Source organism: Brienomyrus brachyistius, chromosome 3 (assembly GCF_023856365.1).
Source record: "Brienomyrus brachyistius isolate T26 chromosome 3, BBRACH_0.4, whole genome shotgun sequence".
In the NCBI taxonomy this organism is placed as follows: Eukaryota; Metazoa; Chordata; class Actinopteri; order Osteoglossiformes; family Mormyridae; genus Brienomyrus; species Brienomyrus brachyistius.
Genome location: NC_064535.1, coordinates 13,945,507 through 13,969,196, shown reverse-complemented (window position 1 = coordinate 13,969,196; position 23,690 = coordinate 13,945,507). Strand labels below are relative to the sequence as shown.

The 23,690-nt window shown below is 45.8% G+C and overlaps 2 protein-coding genes and 1 long non-coding RNA gene across 14 annotated transcripts in view; 2 read left to right on the top strand and 1 right to left on the bottom strand.

Moving 5' to 3' along the window:
• Positions 1 to 256: 256 nt before the first annotated feature.
• On the top strand, positions 257 to 7,567 carry nsmce4a (NSE4 homolog A, SMC5-SMC6 complex component). 2 transcript variants are annotated; one of them, XM_049009421.1, is made up of 11 exons: positions 257 to 358; positions 926 to 1,204; positions 1,550 to 1,630; positions 1,951 to 2,081; positions 2,597 to 2,742; positions 4,040 to 4,139; positions 4,631 to 4,721; positions 4,821 to 4,915; positions 5,017 to 5,065; positions 6,069 to 6,154; positions 7,101 to 7,567. In XM_049009421.1, the coding sequence occupies exons 2-11, from the start codon at positions 1,006 to 1,008 to the stop codon at positions 7,170 to 7,172; spliced, it is 1,050 nt and encodes a 349-aa protein (XP_048865378.1). In that variant the 5' UTR covers positions 257 to 358; positions 926 to 1,005; the 3' UTR covers positions 7,173 to 7,567. The 2 variants fall into 2 exon arrangements, with proteins under 2 accessions (XP_048865378.1, XP_048865379.1); XM_049009422.1 differs by having other exon boundaries at positions 349 to 487.
• Positions 7,568 to 8,505: 938 nt separating this feature from the next.
• LOC125739537 (uncharacterized) lies at positions 8,506 to 9,058 on the bottom strand. The gene is made up of 2 exons (XR_007397201.1): positions 8,875 to 9,058; positions 8,506 to 8,600 (listed from the first exon to the last, which is right to left on the bottom strand). It is a non-coding gene; the product is annotated as an uncharacterized LOC125739537 (long non-coding RNA).
• A 1,941-nt stretch (positions 9,059 to 10,999) lies between these two features.
• tacc2 (transforming, acidic coiled-coil containing protein 2) overlaps positions 11,000 to 23,690 on the top strand; it is an 82,293-nt gene continuing 69,602 nt past the window's right edge. For 7 of the 11 annotated variants that reach the window (XM_049006783.1, XM_049006779.1, XM_049006774.1 and 4 more), the window contains exon 1: positions 11,000 to 11,125. In XM_049006783.1, the coding sequence (XP_048862740.1) occupies positions 11,015 to 11,125 (111 nt within the window). In that variant the 5' untranslated portion in view covers positions 11,000 to 11,014. Of the gene's footprint in view, positions 11,126 to 15,378; positions 15,503 to 22,175; positions 22,372 to 23,212; positions 23,299 to 23,690 lie in introns of those variants that run through there. The other 4 variants (XM_049006777.1, XM_049006772.1, XM_049006773.1 and 1 more) reach the window with 3 other exon arrangements.

Genomic DNA, 23,690 nt, shown 5'->3' with positions numbered 1-23,690 from the left:
GTTAATAATGGAAAATAGATTGCCATAATGTTTCCTGCCCGAAAGCGTGACTGGCACGCGAGATAAGTGAGAGTTCGCAAAACCCAGAGAAGTTGTCAACAGCTGTCAGGTTCGCAAATGTTAACCAATGAAAAACAGATCGCGAAATGATTTCGTCATAAAACAGGGGGTGTCGTTTACTGGAATTGCGTTGGGAATTGCGTGCCGAAAAGCAGCGCATGCTCAGCAGCAGCCTCATCAGCAGCCTCATCAGCCAATCACGGCGCGTCATTTGTGTCCGTCCAATAGTGATGACGTCAATTGAAAAACTTGCGCCGACGTTTCGCGGGATTGATAGTAGATCTGCTGTAAAGACTGGGTTTGTACACATTTTTGGCGATTGATTAAACAGTTTATTAGAGGAATTGTTCGGAATACATTTCCATTGCACTCTATATAGTTTTAAGTTATTTTTTTATAAATTAATTACTTGTTAACTTTATTACAGGTGTGTCAACTGTGATGTTAAATTCCTGCGGATGAACAATCACGCAGAAAATTCGTGCAAGATAGCTGCCTATGTGAATTTATGTTTTCATATTATGGCGCGAAAAGCAGTAGCTTGACAGTTTACTAACTAACTAGCTAGATGATTTTACCTTAGTAAAAGAGTATCCGGTATACAGTTAGTTAACTAATAAGGATGACTGATACATATAGCACAGAGCAGATACATATATAAAAACGCCCCCAACTGTTGATTTCTCTGGTTGAAGTGAAACAAAAGTGAAACTGTGTTACATTATTTGATCGTTATTCTGTTGAATGCGTCTCTTTTTATTTTGCAAATCGTTGTGTTGTCACTGAAATTGAGATGGGGCGGACATTGTGTTTCATTTGTGGTTTTTTGCATTGGTTTCTATCTGATTGGCCAATCGATAAGAAGACCAAAGAGGGAGGCTAGCACAGAAAAGAAAAGACAGACAAAAGGTGGAGAAAACGAAAGAAAGTAAGTGAGCTGGGGAGATGTCTGAGTCATCCCGGAGTGCAAGCCGGCAGAATGGTGTGCGTGGGAACGGCGGGGATTCCGAGGAGGAGGACGATGAGGAGATGCTTCTCGGAGGTCCGTCTGCGACCCAAGAGGATGATGACGAAGACGACAATGACCCAGCTCAGAGAAGACAAATTCGGCACCAGTACCGGGAGCTCATCAATAGTGTACAGCGTAAGGGTCCATTAGCTTTGAAATGCACAGTAAGCCTTAATATTGTCTGTTGAAGTTGCTGTCAGCTGTTGCAGTCAAAATTAGCATCATATTAAAGCTTTATTTTTGCTGTCATTCTTGTGTCACCTACAATCTATAATGGTTAAGAATATAAAATATTTAAGGCGGAGGCCTTTCAGATTTGGACCGTGAATTGTAAATCATTGCATTTGCTTCACAGAGCTTTTGTCTAGCGCAATTTATCTCAGCTTATGTTGGGGTGGAGGGTGTGTGAGTTGGTGATGTGAGATTATGCAGAAACCGGGTCTGCATCTGATCCAGTCTCTATCCCTGTTGTTCTAACAGAGAACCGGGAGGACATGTTGAGTCCTTCTAACAACAGGCTGACGGAAGTTTTGGAAGAAGCGAATAGACTTTTTGCAAATGGTAAGAGCGATAAGGCATCTTAGTTCAGGTCCAGAATGCCACCTTCTGTTCCTCTGTAAGTCACTTTTATGCGTCCACTTGGAGTGTGGCTTACCTGAACTCTCCATGGCTCCCTTGACAGTATTATCCAAAGTAATGGGGTGTTTTACCTCAACTGTTTAAGGTGGGTTTGCGTTTCTGCCATGTTTAGAGGGACAACAGCGGATTTCTCCTTGAACTTGAAGCAGTAGCCTTCAGGTTATCGACGACAGCTGACCACCAGCTAGTTTAGCTTTTTTAGGTCTGAATTCCACCTTACTGTAGCTTTCTTTTCTGACCAGTTCGACAGGCCAGGGAGGCTGCGCTGGACGCTCAGTTTCTGGTGCTGGCGACAGACTTGGGCAAGGAGAAGGCCAACCAGCTGCATGCCGATGGCTCCGCCTTCGACCCCTCCGCCTTCGCAGAGCACTTGGTAGAAGCCAGTGATATGGATCAGTGGTGTACTGTCAGTTACCGATTGGTTTAGCTTAAGTCCAGTTGGTTTTGCAGATTCTTGTGGGCAGCCCCTTGGGTGAAGCCATGCCATAATCCCGCCCACCATGGGTTATGAAGCACTGTTTCCCATATCTTCTTATAAGTATGCAGTGATATTTACTGTGTTGGAATAGAGGACCTGGGGCAGCCACACTGAGGCTGTTTAGGCAGTAAATGATAGGGTACTGCTGTAAAAACTAGAAAGTAAATGATTTCTTGTAAAGTTTGTGCACCGAGGAAAAGTGTTCAGACCGTAAGTGTTGCTGTGAGGTGCAGTGTTTACAGTTATAAGTAGCTGCTATATGATTTTTATTGTACAAAAGATTAAAAGTTTAAGGGGTCCATGTGATTAAGGAATTAATGTTCAGTGCCGCTAGTATAATTTGCATTTGGGAAGGTGTTGGAGCCATTGGTGGCCGTTAGCTGAGACACGCTGTCCCTAACCTCCCGCAGCTGTCATTCATGGGCCTGAACCGGCTGGAGGAGGATGACAGCATGGAGGATGCAGCTGGCGGGGGCTACCTGCCCGAGGATGCCTGGCTGAGGCTGGCCCAGCGGGCAGAGAGCTGCTTCAGGAAGGCCCCCACCTTCCACTTCATGTGAGGCTCCTTAACACACGGGCGAATCACTCAAAGGACTGGGCGCTTCACCAGGACAGCATTCTTCTGCTTTTAGGGCTGGTTAATACTTAACGCTCGCAACCCTTCTATGTACGCGTCAGGGCATCCGCGTCAGGGCGTCCGCGTCAGGGCGTCCGCGTCAGGGCGTCCGCGTAAGGCATTCATTCCATCCGTCATTTGTGCACCTGTGCGTGGAATTAATGAATTAACAACATGGTGTCATACGCTATCAGTCAAATTTTTTGCACACACTGTGATTTTCTGCACTTTGTCACCCAATGTAGGGTTGGGAAATGTGCTATATTAATATCGACATTGCAAGTTGAGATCAGGTCATTTGCGTACCTTCATACTGTAATGATATTTTTCAGCAGTAAGGAATTTTCATATTTTTCAGTACAGTTATGATATGTAGAAATCTTCATGATAATATTTGCCATAAGCGAGGTATTTACGTCTCGCTAGAACATCTATGTTCTGTTATAGGGAACAAAACTTTAGTTTAAACAAAACTAGTTTAAAGTTTACCAGCTCTACTTCCGCATGAGCATTGCATGTGTTCTCAGAGCTAATCATAATAATTTTTATCCATATAATTGTCTTTTATAGATGTTTGTGAGAAATTGATTTATTTTGAACTGCCCATCGCAGGCCACACTCACACACCATTCACACACACATGCACTCCTACGGGCAATTTAGTAAGTCAGCCTCAGCATGTCTTTGGACTGTGGGGGAGGGGCGGAGTACCTGAAGGAAACCCCATGATGACATGAGGAGACCATGCAAACTCCGCACACATGTGACCCAGGCGGAGACTCGAACCCGGGTCCCAGAGGTGTGAGGCAACAGTGCTAACCACTGCACCACCATGCCGCCCCCTCAAATGGCCTATAGATATTTCAATTCCAAAAACTGAATCTGCAGCCTTTTTCCAAAACATACAAATATGAGAAGGTCAAGTTATTTCTATCTGACAAATACTATATACAGCTTTGTAAGATTCCAGTTTTAATAAGGAATTGTTGGCTTATTGAAGTTTTCATGTATACAGTGTCCTCGATTTCTGAGCCGTCACTGTCATGCGAAAGTAGTTAACGGTGGTTAACGGTAGTTAACGGTGGTGCCACATCCGTTGATAGGGGCATCATCACACTTCAGCCGGACCCATGCTGCTGCATCTTTCTGTATAATGTGTGATTCTAATTCATTGGGAGCCAGATGATGCTGACTGTGTGTCTGTGTCCATGCCCGTCTCCCTAATTGTTCTCTGTAGGTTGGGCTCATTCCTAGCGGAGCCACCTCCTCCACGGCAACGGGTGGAAAGACAGAGGAAGGCGCCAAACCAGGAGGTGAAGAGAATCATGCCCACTCAGGTGAGCCGACCAGAGGGTGCAGGTGGTTCTGTCTGCCAGTGATGCTTCTCAAGGTGTCCATGGACTGTCCATAGCAAGTTGGAGTTCAGGCACTGACATTAAGGTCAACGACCATTACTGTACTGTACTGTACTGACCATTTCTGTACTGTAAGGACCATTACTGTTACGGTAATGTTAAGTGTACTATATGTAACCTTGAACCTTGGTTTTGAACCATTCTACATCCTATTACACATTAATAGTCGAGCAGGTCTGCTGAATTAATGGATTACTCATTTGCCTGAGATTCAGGTAGTTTTTTGGACAATTCGCTGACATGCCATTATGTCCTTTATTAAAACCTTGTATTTGAATCAAAACAACTGAGACCCAGTAATTCAAACTGCTGCACCAGTTCCCCCAGTTACCTCTGCTTTAGAGTCTCCAGGAAGTGCTGGAGTGATATGGCACGTAACAGATGTCAACAATTTTATGCTTCTTCCCCCCAAGCTGAAGAAGATGGAAGAGTCTCAGCAAGAAGCAACAGAGAAGGAGGTAGAGCGCATTCTGGGGTTCCTGCAGAGCTACCACAACGAGAACCGTGAGTGTGACGTCAATCAGCGCTCAATCTGGAAAGAGGCGTGCGGCAGTATCCTGTTTCGCCTTCAGGGGGCACTGATCTCTGATGTTTTCTTCTCAGCTGAGTTACCCATATCGTACTATGAGTTTGTCATCGACCCGCAGTCCTTCTCCAGAACGGTGGAGAACATCTTTCACATCTCCTTCCTGATCAGGGTGAGCATGGAGCCCAGCTTTACGTCGGGTGTGGCCCATATGTGGGTCGAACACGGAGAAGACAAAGTGCTGTTCTAACATCGCCCTTCTTGGTGTTTCAGGACGGCCTGGCGAAGATATACCTGGACCAAAATAAACTCCCATGTATCGGTATGAAGCCTGAGTCCTCTAGTGCAGTGTTTCCCAACCTAGTCTCCGGAGGCCCCCAGACAGTCCGCAGTTTTTCTTTCTCCCAGCTACCGGCTGGGGACAGTGAAAAATGTGGAAGGCCACACTCATATACATACTGCAGATACTGACTCCTATCATATCTGATGTCCCAGCACCTACTAAACAGGAAATGAGAGAGTAATATATGTGTGTGCACCTCTCTCTCTCTCTCTCTCTCTCTCTCTCTCTCTCTCTCTCTCTATATATATATATATATATATATATATATATATATATATATATATATATATATATATATATATATATATATATATATATATATATATATAAACACACACACAAACACATGCCTTCACATTTGTGAGGGTGAGGGGTGGAAATTCCCTGTGAATTTGAAAATTCCCAAATAATACTTGGGCATCCCAAACCTCAACCCATGATAGTCTAGTGATCGGAACAATGACACACGTCTAATTATTACCAATTTTTAAACATACAGTACTGTACATTATGCATGTCAAATGTTTTGAACTCATTAAAAGTCCACAAGTAACGGCACTGAAAAGTTCAAAAGTTACTGTGAGAGATACAAGATCACACGGGCACAAAGACGGGTAACACGTGAGCAAGGCTGGTCGCCACGACAAAGACAGGCCGGCGTACCCAAGCTGAGACTTAATATTAAAGGCATGCATTACAGTAACATACTATGTAACACTAATATTTATATATTGCATGATTTTGCATGATCTTAATCGTTTCTCGGATTGTTCTTGGTTTGCACGTCATCTGTGCTCCCGCTCCAGATATTTGCCAGAGGTGACTGTATGTAATGCTTAGCGTATTTTTTAACATTTCATTTTTTTTTCTTATTCTTCTTATAACTTTGCAGTTATGCAGGTTTTGGTCAATATCAACATTTTATAGCTAAATCACCAAACACATCTTAACTCAGTTATGTGTGTTTGTATGTGTGATGCAGCCCCTGTGCCCCGAGAAGAGGCTGAGGCCGCTGCCAGCTCCTCCCGGCAGCAATGTGTCATCTCAATCAGCCAAAGCAGCTGGAGGGTAAATCTGTGCTCAGCTCCAGCCGGCCCATGTTCTCACCCGCTCACTGCCGCGCACTCACCCGCTCACTGCCGCGCACTCACCCGCTCACTGCCGCGCACTCACCCGCTCACTGCCGCGCACTCACCCGCTCACTGCCGCGCACTCACCCGCTCACTGCCGCGCACTCACCCGCTCACTGCCGCGCACTCACCCGCTCACTGCCGCGCACTCACCCGCTCACTGCCATCACTCACCACCTCTCACCCGCTCACTGCCGTCACTCACCCGCTCACTGCCGCGCACTCACCCGCTCACTGCCGCGCACTCACCCGCTCACTGCCGCGCACTCACCCGCTCACTGCCGCGCACTCACCACCTCTCACCCGCTCACTGCCATCACTCACCACCTCTCACCCGCTCACTGCCGTCACTCACCCGCTCACTGCCGTCACTCTCCAGCTCACTGCCGTCACTCACCATCATCACTCACCCGTTCACTGCCAACACTTACCTGCTCACTGCCGTCACTCCCCTAGCAGCATCTCTCGCGCAGCCTTCACCTTGTCATTTACCGTCACCCCCAATCAGGTCAACGCTGACCCACAAACACCATATCTTACAGCACGCCCACCTGCCCTATGAAGCCTTGGGCTCCGCAGCACATTAGCAGAAGTTTCCTCAGCGTCTCTCAGACCAATTGAACTGTCTTTTAATCCACATCAAACCATCAGATTCACAGAAAAATGGTCCTCAGGCACCTCTCTTCTAACCGTCTCTTGCCACACCTTCGCTGACTGGTTGTCCTCATCTCTGATTTTTCTCCTCCATCCTCCTCCTGCTTGCTCTCCATCTTTGCCCCACCCCTAGGCAGCTCAGGTTTTTCTAATTAGTTACAGGAACATATTTTTGAAATATTAAATGTAAGACTGATGGTGATATACTTTCTTTGCTGTTCTCATTCCAGGAACTCATTCAGGCCTTTGATATCACAGCAGCCATGATAAGCAGTTCCCCCTCCCACCGAAACAGCATCTAGCCAATGACAGTGTGGGAAAACTGTGGGGGCGGGGGGTAATCTGTTATAAATTTGCCTTTTATTTATAGTTTGGATTTTTATATTGATTTTTATAAATGCTTCGGACAAGGTGCAATACCCAGTTTCCCTGGTGAACAGACTGTTCAGCACAGCGGGAGCCCTCAGTATTGTTGGTTGCTGGCTGTGTGCATTTTTATAGACATAAGGATTTAGATCGAGTTTGTGCTGACAGCAGGGTTCGAGTTTATCCTGGAATCTGCCAGACTGCTGCCATTTGTTCACTGTGGTTCTACTTGTATTTGTTTTCAATTTTAAAGCATCTTAAATGATTTTGTATATAAAAGCATTTTTGCATTTTGCTTTCAGTGTAATAAAAGTAATTTGGAAAAAAATTAGTCTTCAGTATTGCTATTATTCTTAGTGTGTCTTTTAAGGTGGTCTGTGCTGTCACTCTGAAAACCGATTACATTTTTAGTCCACATTTCACCTTCTGTTCCTAATTAAAGTGATATGTTTAAATTTGGGATTTCTTCTTTGCACTCTTGGGGACAGTAGCGGATATGCAATTGTAACATCCCAAAGACCAAGAGTCTGCTGGCTTCAAACCATCAATTAGATTGCATGTAGTCACATGAAGCCAAACTTAGCCAGCTTTGCATTTTAATTGATGGTTACTTTTCAGAATTTTCCAGTATAGGTTTAAAAAATCAGTATAAAGTTTATCGCCGCTGTTTTTGCATGAACACTGCATACGATCTCCGAGACGTAATTATTTTCATCCTTGTTGCTTCGTGCTTTTGTTGGAAATTAAATAAAAATGAGTTAAGAAAAGCTAAGATCTCCTCTCCCCCATCCGGTCCCTGAATGAAAGACATTCGTATCCTGCTGTATGGAAATATTTTGTATTCCATAGTGATGATATTGATTAAAAGCAACTGATCTGTCAGTTCTGCTTTATGCCAACAGACACTGCTTTGTGCCTGTTGGCAGAACTTGTGCCAGCACCGCCAACCTATTTTAACTTGACAGACTCAGTGGATAGTAAGTTTTGTTTGGATATGTTGTTAATTTTCAACTCATGAATATTGCAATGTGAACAACTTCTAGTACCCTTCAGCATTACTCTAAACATAGTATGTTAAAAAATTATATTAAGCAAAATAAATCAATGTGATGACAAAGACAGGCTAGGCTGCTTTGAGAGGCGGAATGGGACATCAATGGCTAACCCTCATTATCGGGGGAGCTCGTCAAACCTGAGTATCTTTTAAGATGGATTTGCATTGCAGTCCTGCTGTGGTGATGTTTCTGCTTTGCAATACTGACAGACGACTGCATTTTCATTCACTTTAATGTGAGGTGCTGATCTTTTCACTCTTCGTTTGGTCCCTCATTCCTCTGTGCTCCGTCTTCCTCCTGCCAAATTTCCTAGTAATCGAGAAGGAAAATTTTAATCGATGCTTTTTCATAATCGAGTTTAATCGAGTAATCATGACAGCTCTGGCTTCAGCATACGCAAATGTCCTTTTGGAACTGGTTGAAACTAGCAATACACTGGTAAAACTTAAACAGTTCTTTGTTTACAGCATTTTGTTCTTTTTCCTCAAATGTTCTCTAACAATAGCATTTTTCCGCTCACAGTGAACTTTTGAGATACCTAATAGTGGTACATCAGATCTCCATTTTATGATATTGATGTTACCTTATAAACCATGGATATGAACACCTTCTGTCAATAGTTCAGATTTCAAGAACATACAAAATATTTTGCAGAGGATAATTCCAAACCAGTCTTGTTCCATATTCACATATGAGCTGGAACAGGGGTTGCGGCAGTTATGAAGCCTTCTCAGGATTAGCTCAGGTCCTTTCTGTACTGCAGGGGCAGCTCTGCGTTTTTCTCTGCTATGTGCTATTTACAGCGGTAATATGTACCGATGAAGCTGCTGTGATCTTTCTAGCTAATGAGAGAAACAGGCCTTGGAAAGCTACAATAGGATTACTGTTGCTGTCAATCACTGTTTTAACCCAATGAGAAGCAGCAACATGACCAATCATAAGTGGGTTAAACCACCTGATTACTGGGAGTACATAATGGTTTCATCCAGCAAGAGGATTGATTCCTGATTCCTCCCATCAGTTGGCTTAGCGATTAGAAGCTGTGAATGTATTATTTGGCTATTCTGAGCGGTAATGCGCTGTGCAGGGTCGTTAGTGAAGAGGTTTTAAGTAAGGATAACTGAGAAGATGACTTCCTGAGTAGGTCATAGGTTTTTGGACTTGGAGCTTATGTCGTGTTTCTTTGAGGGTTTTATCTGCTGATTGTGCATGGGGGGCCTAGTTAGTGTCAAAATGCATGGAGATTACGAAAACAATCTGAGTGCCCCCCTCCTGGTGTGTGCAGTGAAATATGATCATTCTAAAAAGAGAGTCATCTTTAATTTCCTAGAGCGGGAACCTCAGAGCATATTTGCAGTTGGCTGCCACCCCCCCATGTGACAAACAGTGACACAGGACAGGCTCAGCAACAGAGACATATGGTGTCCTTGCAAGGGAAAGACGGGACCCGTCTGTGCTGCATACAGCACAGATAGAGGAGGCTGGGAACCGGGATGGGGAAGAGGAGCCTAGGGGCAGGGTATGGCAGGAGAGCGGAGGGGGGAGAGGAGCCCAGGGGCCGGGTATGGCAAAAGCGAGGATAGGGGAGAGGAGGCGGGGAGCCAGGTATGGCAGGAGAGCGAATGGGAGAGAGGAGCCCTGGGGCCGGGTATGGCAGGAGAGCGGATGGGGCAGTGGAGGCGGGGAGTCGGGTATGACGGGAGCGCAGATGGGGGAGAGGAGGCCGGGGGGAGGATCTGGTTTTCTGATGTTTCATATCAGTAATCTGTCTGCTGGAATTTTGCAAAGGGAACCAGTGGCCCAGTGCCCTACTGTCCCCAACCAGTATGAGAAAAAGCCCCAGTGCTACTGCTTTCCTCACACTGCATTCTAATTCTTGCATGGTTGCATTGACTAATATTCAGGACTATAGACCTCCATAATATTCTATCCGGATTAATGTTATGACGCTCAAGCATGTCGCTGTTGGTGAGCGTTGGCAGAAATCTTCAGCGTCTTGTCCCACATCTTTTTCACTTCTTCTCCATGCATTCCACTTCATTGCTTCCCTTGTTCCTCATATCCTTTTTGTGTATTAGAACATCATATGCAATGACATAATTCTTCTTTAGCAAGAAATGCCCTTAACAATAAAAAAAATCTATTAAATTTGCGTCATAACGTGGTCAGTAAAGAGCTTGTCAGCAAGCCTCACGGGTAGCAGGACGGTGTTTGGGGCAAGCTGAGACAGCGGGGGGCTCTGCGGTGTGGCAAGGAGGTCGCCCCTGTCCCCCCACCACGGGTTGCCTGGGGGGCTAATCACGATGCCTCACCAGCTCGGCTCCCTGTTCGGCAGGGGATGGGACAGACATGGTGTCTCTGTGTGTTACTGTGTTCAAGAAGCTGCCTTTATGGCAGGAATGAGGAGTAGAGAGTCTATCTCTCTCACAGTCGAGGTCGGCTCTTTCCGCCTTTTCCCCTCTCTCTCTCTCTGTCTCTCACATAGTGTGTGTGTGTGACAGAGAGTGTTTGATATCAGTGTTTTTTTTTCCTCCCCCTTGCTGCTCTCAGCGCACAAGCTTGGTACACGAGAGAAGACTCTCCGTTTAAATACCCTTTGTCTCCCCAGCTCGTGTGACGCTGTAGGTTGGGGGGGGGGGGGTGGGGGGGGTTCGTCGCAGGCTCGCACGCACGCCCACACGCAGGACGCAGGGCTGGCTGGCCGATGGCATGGCACTGTAAACATGCAGTTCTTCAGGGAGAATTTCTGCCGGCCGTGCAGCAGCTCAGTCAGCAGCCCGGAGGAGGGCATGGAGTACAGAATGGGCAACTGCATCCAGGTCCAGCACAGCCAGGTAACGGGGCAGGCGGGCAGGGGGGCATGGTGGATGGTTGCTGCGCTGCTGTTGCCGTGGGAATCTCGTAGTCAGGCAGGCAGGAAAATGGGGGGGGGGGGCTGGGTGAAGGGGGTGGGTCCGCTGCTGCTGCAGGGTGGTAATGTGGTAGCATTTACTCTTCCCGCGCCATCGGAAGCGAAGGAGCCCCGTGGTTATTGGGGTGGGGGCATGTACAGTGAGGATGGGGGGAGGTGGACAGTAAGAGTAGAAAAGCCCGGGTGTGGGGGGAGGGGGGCAGCTTTGCAGGCAGACATGCGGGAAGCGCAGGAGAGGAGCGAAGGAGTAAAGGAGGAGTTAAAAGCCGGGAGGATGGAGCTGAGCGAGATGCACCCTGGCAGCGCGTGTCCTTTGGGGGGATTCCCCGGATCCTGCTAATGCTGGCGGTCTGGTTTGGAAGGGGTGCCCAGCCAGGATCACATGCGGCCCCATCATCACACGTAGCACCTGACAGGGCTCCGCACCATCCCTATCGTAACTCCCGTTATCCATGTCAGTAAAACCAGACGTTGCTACTGTGGTCTTATCTGAAGGCAGTGTGGTGTGTGTCAGTCTGCAAGCCTCATGATGTAGTGAGAGATAGAAAGAGTGCATCCTTCGCTACTATTAGTAATTACCCAGCCATTACAGCAAGCATTTATTGTTCATATATAATGCAGGGGGTGCAGTGACTATAAATGGAAAGACTCCAAAGAGTTCTCAAGAGCTGTCATACTCATTTCCTCTTGTAACATTTAATTTATTAATTAAATGTCTAAGCAACACATTTAATTTGTTGTGTAAGCAGCAGCTCTGGCTAGATGTTTATGACATTTCTGATCAATCTTCTGTGCTGCTTTGCTTATCCGAGGGTCACATATAGTCTGTCCCAGGCAGCAGAGCGTAGGATGCCAGCCCATCACTGGGCACACGCACTCTCACTGAAGGATACCAACCTATCGCAGGGCACATGCACTCTCACTGAAGGATACCAGCCTATCACAGGGCACATGCACTCACACTGAAGGATACCAGCCCATCGCAGGGCACATGCACTCTCACTGAAGGATACCAGCCCATCACTGGGCACACGCACTCTCACTGAAGGATACCAACCTATCGCAGGGCACATGCACTCTCACTGAAGGATACCAGCCTATCACAGGGCACATGCACTCATACTGAAGGATACCAGCCTATCACAGGGCACATGCACTCTCACTGAAGGATACCAGCCTATCACAGGGCACATGCACTCACACTGAAGGATACCAGCCCATCACTGGACACACGCACTCACACTGAAGGATACCAGCCCATCACTGGGCACACGCACTCACACTGAAGGATACCAGCCCATCACTGGGCACACGCACTCACACTGAAGGATACCAGCCTATCGCAGGGCACATGCACTCACACTGAAGGATACCAGCCTATCACAGGGCACATGCACTCACACTGAAGGATACCAGCCCATCACTGGGCACACGCACTCACACTGAAGGATACCAGCCTATCGCAGGGCACATGCACTCTCACTGAAGGATACCAGCCTATCACAGGGCACATGCACTCACACTGAAGGATACCAGCCCATCACTGGGCACAAGCACTCACACTGAAGGATACCAGCCTATCACAGGGCACATGCACTCACACTGAAGGATACCAGCCTATCGCAGGGCACATGCACTCACACTGAAGGATACCAGCCTATCGCAGGGCACATGCACTCTCACTGAAGGATACCAGCCTATCACAGGGCACACGCACTCACACTGAAGGATACCAGCCCATCACTGGGCACACACACTCACACTGAAGGATACCAGCCTATCACAGGGCACATGCACTCACACTGAAGGATACCAGCCCATCACTGGGCACACGCACTCACACTGAAGGATACCAGCCTATCACAGGGCACATGCACTCACACTGAAGGATACCAGCCTATCGCAGGGCACATGCACTCACACTGAAGGATACCAGCCTATCGCAGGGCACATGCACTCTCACTGAAGGATACCAGCCTATCACAGGGCACATGCACTCTCACTGAAGGATACCAGCCTATCACAGGGCACACGCACTCACACTGAAGGATACCAGCCCATCACTGGGCACACGCACTCACACTGAAGGATACCAGCCTATCGCAGGGCACATGCACTCACACTGAAGGATACCAGCCTATCGCAGGGCACATGCACTCTCACTGAAGGATACCAGCCTATCACAGGGCACATGCACTCACACTGAAGGATACCAACCTATCGCAGGGCACATGCACTCACACTGAAGGATACCAGCCTATCGCAGGGCACATGCACTCACACTGAAGGATACCAGCCTATCGCAGGGTACATGCACTCACACCAAAGGATTCCAGCCTATCACAGGGCACATGCACTCACACTGAAGGATACCAGCCTATCACAGGGCACATGCACTCACACTGAAGGATACCAGCCCATCGCAGGGCACATGCACTCACACTGAAGGATACCAGCCTATCGCAGGGCACATGCACTCACACTGAAGGATACCAGCCTATCACAGGGCACATGCACTCACACTGAAGGATACCAGCCTATCACAGGGCACACGCACTCACACTGAAGGATACCAGCCTATCACAGGGCACACGCACTCACACTGAAGGATACCAGCCTATCACAGGGCACACGCACTCTCACTGAAGGATACCAGCCTATCACAGGGCACATGCACTCACACTGAAGGATACCAGCCTATCACAGGGCACATGCACTCACACTGAAGGATACCAGCCCATCCCAGGGCACATGCACTCACACTGAAGGATACCAGCCTATCACAGGGCACACGCACTCTCACTGAAGGATACCAGCCTATCACAGGGCACATGCACTCTCACCAGTGATATTACAGTTTTGTTTTGTTTTTGTTTTGTTTTTAATTTTATATTACTGGAATTCAATTTAGTCTTAGTCTTCAGTGTGGTTTTATTCATTTTTTTATTTTTAATTCTTTAAACATTTTGATTTGTTTCAGTGTAAGTTTTTTAAAGGTTTTTTCTAGGGATAGACTGAAAATTGTAGTTATTTTTTTGTATCTGACTTTTAGAGAATCCTACATGAATTGTTGGAAAATTATGCACATTATGTACTTAAAATGGGCTAAACATGTTCTATGGTCGATATTATTAACGGTCATTAAAGATCATTATCTTAGCTAAATGATATTTTAAAAAAACAGTAACAGAATGTATTTAATGTATTTCGTAAAAGGAAAATGTTTTCTTAAAGCTTTAGTTAAAGATGACAACCCTAATAATGATAACCTCAGTTAGCAGATCCCACCTCAGCTGAGCACGTGTTTTGGAGAACATGCAATTCTCACACTCGCAGCTAGAGGCAGCCTTTGAACCCCTGACCCCGGAAATGTGATACAGTAGCACTGCGCACAGAGTCACCATGGTCCCCATGTATAAGCCTGGCAATCTGTGGACACAAAGTCCTTTCAGTGACATTTGGCACCACGTTTAGTCATGTTCATCCTTGGGGGCGGCGGCGGCTGACTCAGGTCCAGAGTGTTACTGGCCGTGTTGGTATGCAGGACACACTGAATCCAGAATGGGGACCTACCTCTCCTCAGACCTGAGCTACTGACTCAACTGTGAGTTTCACGGGGCCCCATTTTCTTTTCTCTTTCTCTTCCTTATTGTTTATTCTTTCATTAGTGGGCCACACTATAATCAAACGTCCAAACTATGATGTCATAGCAGGGAATTTCATCATCCAGCTCTCAGAGAAACTCAGGCTCTCTTCTCCGTCGTTTTTAATATTGACCTCTTCACGGTCACTTAGGTTACGTCTGCTGCAATGCCGCAAGTGCTCCCCCCCCCCCCCCCCCCCCAACTATGGCAATAATCACTGTGTAATCCAGCCAGAACAGAAAGAGAGGGGGATGCATTGATTTTGTTAGGTGGAGATGTCTTGACGATCATGAAGGTGCTGATTGCTGTGTCACTCTGCAGGGGTTTCTGACTGGGTGGGGGGGGGGGTAGCTTTCCTCGCCTCTGGGTCAGGTGGTTGTTTGTTTACAGGGTTACTACGCGCTTCATCCCCCTCACATGTCAGGGCCTGAATTCTCTGCCGTCCCACTCTGGCACCACTGCACATTCTGCTCTCATCTCCGGTTCTTCTGGGCCCCCCCACCCCCCACCCCCATGGGCCCCCGTCCCTCACTCAGAGTTCAGATATAGAAAGCCCAGCCATACATAATTCCACTGCAATCACACCGCTGATACCAGCACTGGGGCCGGGCTGAGACGGTTCGAGTGAGGAGACTGAGAGGAGGGAGGCTTCCGTGGTGAGTCTGGCTTCCGTCTGCAGGTCGCGTTTGCAGTGTCGGGGACGTGGTGCTGTGCTCATACACATTTCTGAAATGCAGTTCTCATCCACTGCATCTCTGTGGTGCTGAAAAAAGGTAAAGGGAACTGGTAAAGAACTCCTGTCAAGAGAGGCAAATATGCATCCTTTACAGCTGGACTGAAGGGGAAGGAGGCAGTATCTCTGAGCCTGTGTGGGCGCCCTCCAGTGCCCTCCAGTGCCATGCGTAATTAAAAGTAAAGTGAGGGTTGGGTGCGTATGGACACGGGTACAAGTCTGGTTGGAATAATCAGGTTTGCCGGGGTTGGTTCTCAGTCACGGGATGCTTTTGCATTCATGGACGATACCATCAATGGGAGGTTAAGCGCTGTTGCCCTGTGATGTGTTTGGGGGGTGCTGGGGGGGTTTGCTGATTGGTTGTGGGGCTCCTGTTTCAGCACCTGAGCATGTGATCTTTTTCTAGTTCATACTGTGCTTATGGAAAGCAAAACTGAATTCACAAGGAATGTCACTGCGAGATCGTATTATAACACATAACAAGCAGCATCCTAAAGAGCAGATCTTAACTCAAGATTGTTATTTCATAAGTACTGAAATCAATATATTGTGTTATGAATACACCTTTTTGCTAGTTTAAAACTGTCAGCTCTTTATTTTTAGATCTGCTTGTAAGTTGATATCAAAAAAAGATATTAGATGTTAGATGTACACTGTGCATGATACCTATTGAAGAAGCATCGCTCCCTGTTAAAATAATGAATGTCTCAATTTTCAGATCCAGCTACTTAAGACTTTCAGAGTTGAGCAGGAAGTCAGGTGAAGTCTGTAGGATTTAGTAAATTTTCTGTAAAATGGGTGAAGCTTGTGACCATGAGGGGTCGGACACCATGGGGGCTGAAATGACACAGGCTGGGGGTCTATTTATAAGGGCCTTTCATAGGCAAGCTGGTGCTTTTCGCAAAACCCTCAGGCATCTGCCACTGTCACACGACACCCGGGTCACCTCCATTAAACGGCTCCCTTACTCTTAACTGGGCTGGCGATTAACGGCCTGACCGCGCCGAGACCCCGTGTGCCGCTTCTCAGGGGTTGGCCTCTTCTGTTCTCATTTTGTGCCTCTCTACTCTTACATCCATCCATCCATTTTCTGTAACCGCTTATCCTATTCTAGGTTGCGGGTCTACTATTGACATATATTTTGCATTTTAACTGTTATTTAAATACTTAAAATTCATCGACTCAATAACAACTTTAACCACATTTAGGATAGCATTTTCCATCCATCCAACCATCCATCCATCCATCCATCCATCTGTCCATTTTCCATAAGCATTTACCCAGTGCAGTGTCAGGGCGAGCCTAAAGCAGGGGTGACCAATCTTATCTGCAAAGGGCCGGTGTGTATGCAGGTTTTTTTTACACCCCTTGCCTAAAGCCTATATGGAGACACTGCAAGAGATGCTAGTCCACCTCTCAGACAATCACACTGTCTGGGCAGGATATTGTTTTAAAGGAGAGATTCCTGTATGGGTCTGATGTGGCATTATCCATTCCAAAGAAGGACAACAGGAGGAGACAGTGAGCAGTTAAGGCTCTTCTGCCGTGTCATTTAACCCCCCTGACCGTCCTCTGCAGCACAGAACTTCCTCCAGTTGTGCGACGCTGCGAAACATCTCCCAGCCAAGAGGATTAGGCAGGAAGCTGAGTGCCGGCAGCATGTCAGTCGTCATCTCCTGGATTGATCTGGGTCTCACTTACAGACACACGCACACACATGCAGGTTTCTAATTATATCCTTGTAGTAACCAAACAAAATACAAGATTTTTAGTTTTTTGATTGACATGCACAGATTTTTTTATTATATAGAGTTTCTCCTTGTGGGGACTTAAAAGTTGTCCCCACAAGGTCAAAATAACAGGTTTTTTTTATCACATTGTGATAAATGTCCCCACAATGTAGCATATACATGACGACACACATACAGTAAATACAAGAAGCACATACATAGGCAGATGCAAATTTGAAGATATATGCACACAATCGCACATAACAAAATACGCAAATATGGGCCGAGACCCACGGTGTGAATCCCAAGTATAAACGGCAGCCAGCAACACGGTTGGTTGGTGCAGTTTGGGCCAGTTTGGAGTCAGCGGTGTATAATTACGCAGCTGAAGGTGGCAATTCAGGATTGTCTTCTGCTCCTCGCCTTCTGAGCCACGGGTGGTCCAGCTCAGATCCAGACTGACGTAAAACCGAATTCATCTGGAGACATTTTTCTTCTTTCACCAAAAGTGATCCCAGAATATTTTGTTTGCTTATTTATAACCATGCATATCCATCACTTTAGTAATAAAAAATAAGTATTTTTATTCCATCCATCCAGCCATCCATTAAAGTAGCTTATAATAAGGAAAAATATGAGCCACTAAACAGTAGGTTGGAAAAGCAGGGGAGTGAAAGCAATGTATGTAGTAAAGATGTTTATGAAGTTGGAGGAAATTCCTCTATCATAGCTACACCAGGTCATTCCTGGACAGTGAAGAAAAAATGCTGGTCTTGAGACTAAGGCACTGTCCCGTGTCTCGCACCATGCAGTCATGACATCTTGTTATGATGTGGACACCTCTGCCTTCTCTCACCCCTGGAGGGGGTCGCGGGGGCAGGTGGGATCTGAAGGCACCGGCTTCGCAGGAAGCGGACCGGCAGCCCCTTTTAGCGTCGAGGCGTGCACTTCAGGTTTGCACAATTCCCACTATCTGTGGAAAACAATTCTACTGAATTTCCAGTTAAAACTCGTCACTCACAACCTTGACATTCATGCTGGAACCTCTGCTGTTCTCCAACAAGGTTTTTGAACTCTGAGTGGGAAATTCTGTGTAATTTCGTAGTGCTTCTGCAGGAATCTCCTGACCTTTCCTCCTGTCTTGTCTTGTCTGTGAAATACGTTCAGGCTGCATCTACATTCTGTACTTTACGAGTGTTTAAGTCTGTTTCACTGCAGTCAGGGACTGAGCTTTAATTTATTGCCCACTATTTGCTAAAATTGTCCCATTTATTTTTGCTAAGGTAAATATGCTTGAGTTTAGCCATGATTATCCAGATTTTTGTCAATTTGACTATTTTTACCAGTTTACCAATGGAATCCACACTCCCGGCTGGCAAATTTTCCAGAGGGCCCCTTTTTGTTACAGACGATCACACAAAATTCACAATAATTTACTGGTTCTCAGTAAATTTACCCAGGGGCACTTCACCCCCCCACCCACCTACTGTGAGACCCCTCCTCTGGCACTGAGCAAAGCAGCTGAATTAGATACCATTGTTGAAAAAACAAACACATTTAAAAACTGGACCCCTACAAATCTGGAAAGGGCATCAAGGTAAAATTCACAGGAACAGACTTGTCAACTTTGGTCAGCTGGTTGGAGCGAGATTTTCCATTTCAGACAAGTCTGCACACGCCTTTACATATATGTCACAGTTTTATGACCTTGTTGATAGTCTGCAGGGTTTTCAAGCTACTCAAGTGCATTTGATGTAGCTAATTTTAGGTTTATAATGGAATAATATAGATTTGCCATACGAGTCAGAAAATGTGAGTGTCAAGCCAGATGCGTGAGAGTTGGCAACCCTGCGGGAAACCTTTCTAACAAAAATAGTTTTCACTGTACAGTTTACGTGAAACATTATGTTCGGCATGTCCAAAATGGTGCGTGGTTAATAGTGAGACTTGTTACAATGGTTATAATGGTGATATTGCCAGTGAAATGTGTCCAAATCCTTTCCTAATTCATGCATTATTCTGCATGTCTCTCCACCTCAATTATGCTTCTTTTCCAGGATCGCTGTTGGCTGTTTGGTCCATTTCGTCTTACCTACAGTAACATTTCTTTCTCCCCTCTTTGATTCACTGGTTCAGGATTCCAGGTGATTGTTTTTATCTCTGAATATGTTGGTCTCCTCTCTGAGCAGCTCCTCAAATCTTTAATTTTATTTTGTTGCCATGAATTGGCACAGGCTGTGCTGCAAATGCTCCTGCCTAGAGTAAAGATTAGCCCTATCAGTTATGTATAAAGCATGTGGACAGCCACCAGAACTACAGCGTAAGCGTACTGTAAGCGACAGTGCGGCACAGACACAGTCGTGTGCAGACTGAGGCTTGGTACTTGATACAAAAAACTGATAAGACTTTGCATACGGCTCTACAGCCAGGCTGCTGACATAAGCAGCAGCATTTATTAACTGGCAGCACTTCCAAGTTAACTTACTGGTCATGGAGGAATTGTACTACGAAAGCTATTTTTGTGATACCAGCTCCCCCTGAAGGACGGGAGGAGGTACAACAGTATGTAAACCCTATAATACAGAAACCCCAAATCAGAGCACAGGATAATGCAGGGTGCGGCAAACACATACCATTCACACACACATTGGCAACTCCAGTGCATTTAGCTTTTACTGTAAATCCATTACAGAGCACAAATAGGTTTTTTTTTTGTAATTTTGGATGATCTTGGTTGTCAGAAAGGCAGAAAGAATAATAACAATTCATTAAAAATATGGCACTATTATGTTGTCAGGATGCCTACTTGTTCTTTCAGTGAAGGTGTGTGTGCGTGTGTGTGTGTGTGTGTGTATGAGCGGGTATACCTATCCTTATGGGGACACAATGTCCCCATAACGTGATAAATATCCATTTTTTTCCCCTTATGGGGACCGGTTTCCTGGTCCCCATCAGGGAAAACTCTATTTTATAAAAATCAGTGACTGCTATGAAAAAACTAAAAATGCAAAAACTCTTGTACAGTATTTTGCTTGGTTACTTATGGTTATGGTTAGGGCAGGGTGGGGGTTAAGGTTGTCATAGTTAGCGTTAGTATTTTTCCCATAGAAGTGAATGAGCGGGCCCCATAAGGATAGGTATAGCCTACATGTGCGTGTGTGTGTGTTTGTGTGTATGTGTATGCATTTGTCGGTATGCATAGATCACATTTGGGGACCAAAATGTCTTTCTTACTTTTGGGGACACTTCTTCAGGTCCCCTTTTGGATAACCTCAATTTTATAAAAATCTGTGAATGCAATCAAAAAAGTGCCAAAAGTCTTGTATTTGGGTTGGTTACTTAAGGTTAAGGTTGGGGTTTAGGGTGTCATGACTGGGACTAGGGTTTTTCCATAGAAATTAATGGACGGTTCCCATTTAGATAGGAAGACCAACTTGTGGTCGGACCTGAGTTCTATTTTTAGATGAATAATGACTTTTCAGTGATTGGTTTTATATAATAAATAGATGAATATTGAGACTGACTAACAGGCAGTGCAGCAAACAGCACTTTCTGAATGAGCGCGTGTACAGTAAGATAAGTGCCATGCGTCTCCCGTGAGGAAGGCAGGAACAAGGCTACAGCCCCAGTTTCCTGCTGATTTTGCACTCGGCGTGGATGTTATGCCAGGGGATTAGCATGGAAGGTAGCATGAGTTACGACGTTTGGCACGTCTCAGGAATCCTGGATACGGATGAACCACACAGGGCGTCATGGGAGCTGAAGAAAAACAATGTGACCGTTCTCCCAGTTCAGAGCGTTCTGACCCAGGCTGAATGAAACATCAAACATAAGAATATATATATATATATACAGGTTTGTAATTATATCTTTGTGGGGACTCTCCATTCATGTCTATAGGGAAAACTAATCCCAACATGACGACCTCATACCCCCACCCAGCCCTAACCTTAACCATAAGTAACCAAACAAAATACGAGACTTTTGGCATTTTTAATTTTTTGATTGCATTCACAGATCTTTGTGGGGACCTGAAAAATGGTCCCCACAACATCAAAATAACACTTTGTTCCCACATTTGGTCCCGACAATGCAATTTAAACGTAATCCCACACACACAAACCCACGAACACGCACACACACACGCACACACACACACACACACACTGCCTTGTATCTGTCCCTCCTCCCACTGTTTTTTGCAGCCTCCACTTGACGCCTACGGCGTGATTCCAAAGAACAGCTCTGCTCTGCACGTGACCGTGTGTGTGTGTATGTGTGTGTGTGTGTGTGTGTGTGTGTGTGTGTGTGTGTGTGTGTGTGCGTCTGTGTTAATACAGGCACACGACCTCACAGATTTAACCACTCAATTTATTTAAGCTTCTCTGCTGGTTTCCATAGTGATCTTTCAACTTTTTGTTACTATTTTTTGTGATTATAATACGATCATGATTCCATTCACTCACGGTCAGTAAAGACTCACATCCTATTACCTCCAGACAGGAACAACCTTTCTTTGTGTGAGAGGTGAGGTTAGGGTGTTGGAAAATCCTCATTATAAGAGTTAATCACTTGACCATGGTTGCCCAACAGTACTGTAGAAGTTCAAAGGGCTTGCAGAATATGAGACTGCAAGCATCATGAGTCACTGCATTCAAATATCATCCTGCAAAAGGAAACAAAATGTGTTTTTGAAACCAGTTGGACATGTTTTCTGTTGCCAGTCCCATCTGCCCACTCTGGCTTGCCTGGCAATTATGACACCACACCTTGGGAAGGCAATAACAAACAGACACACGAAGTACACAAGTACACAAGCACAGCTGTTAATGAAATTTTGGTTCATTGTGAGGCTGGAAGTACTGTACTGACTTCAAACAGACCCAGTCTTTCATCTGGCTGCACACAGGCAGCGGGGTGTGGGGGTCAGACAGGAAAGGGCTGGAGATCCGTGTTCCTCAGGAGAAGCTGTTCTGGAACTGGCGAACAGGAAGTGCACGTCTGACACACGCGCCAGGGGCAGGTTGGAATAGAGAGGAAGACTTTGGTCACCAGGCAGTTGGTATGAAGAGCCTCTTTTAAAGCCGGTTTCCATGGCGATGCATCAGAAGGGGATTGTTAATTCCATTGTTAAACCAATGTTACAGTTGCTGTTTGATGTTCGATTATCGATGGGGTGGTCAGATATGGTTAATGCTTGATGTAGGAGAGACATCATTGGCCTTTCTGTCTTCTTGTTGGCATTTTAACTTTCTAGAAGAGGCACTCTCCGTAGAATTAGCATAGCTCTTTGTATGTTGAGGCACTTTGGTCCTCAGACCAATATCTGTGCATTGATACAGTTTGATGGCATCTCCACCCAAACGGCAACATCATAACAGTTATGAGCACTTCAGATATTGATTTATAAATCTATTACGACTGCTCTAACAGTGAGGCATCACATATAACTAAAATCCTATGGTCAGTTTCTCACTGGATTGCTGTTGATGTGGGCGATGATTCACTCCACAGGGTCCGACCTGACTTCACTGAGGACGTTGCCCTGTCTGCACATAGCCATCTTCTGTTTCAACACATGTGGCATTAAGATCGAGATGAGTTTCTTTTTTTAAGGTGGGGATTTTCTCCCTGGGAGTAAGTAGAGATCAAAATCCTAAGTGAGACAGGCCTCTGCCTCTGGAGGGAGTTTCCCATAGATTGCAGAAGAAGCCTCTTGCAGCACAAACCCCTAATCTTGATGCACGTTGACAAAATATTGAATTGTCCTCTTTCTCTACACAGCTGTTTCAGTCATCGGTGTAAAAGATGCACATTCCTTCTAGGGCATCCTAAGACGTCTGTATAGATCTGTCTGGTGTCCTGCGTGATGGTGACTCTTGCACTTTGCTGGTCTCTTACAGCCTTAAGAAGGATCTTTTATGGATAGAGTGAGACTTTGATAAATCATTGCGTGATGGGGAATGAGAGCAGCTCTCCAGCAGATCTGGTAAGGGTGTGTTCCTATGTGTGGGGTATGCAGTGAGGGTGCACTGGGGTAATGCTTAAAAAGAAATGCTAAATTAACCTTTAGCTCCAGCTTAATTTGCTATCCCTTCTACTGATCCTTCTGCTCTTTTTTATCAGAACTTGTCGCTTCATTCTCTTTCAAGCATTTTTCATCATTGGTGTGATCCTTCCTTTTTGTTTTGAAAGGTACTGAAACTACCATACAGCTGTAGATGTCTGCAGATGTTTTGAACGAGCACTCTTGAGGTTTCATGAGAGCCAAAATAGTTTTTATAGGCAAATTATCAGGAGTGAAATGTGTGAGTAGTTTTTTTTTATGCTATTTGGTGGGTCCAGTACCTTTCTGATGTTTTTGGCTGCTAACACCAGCTT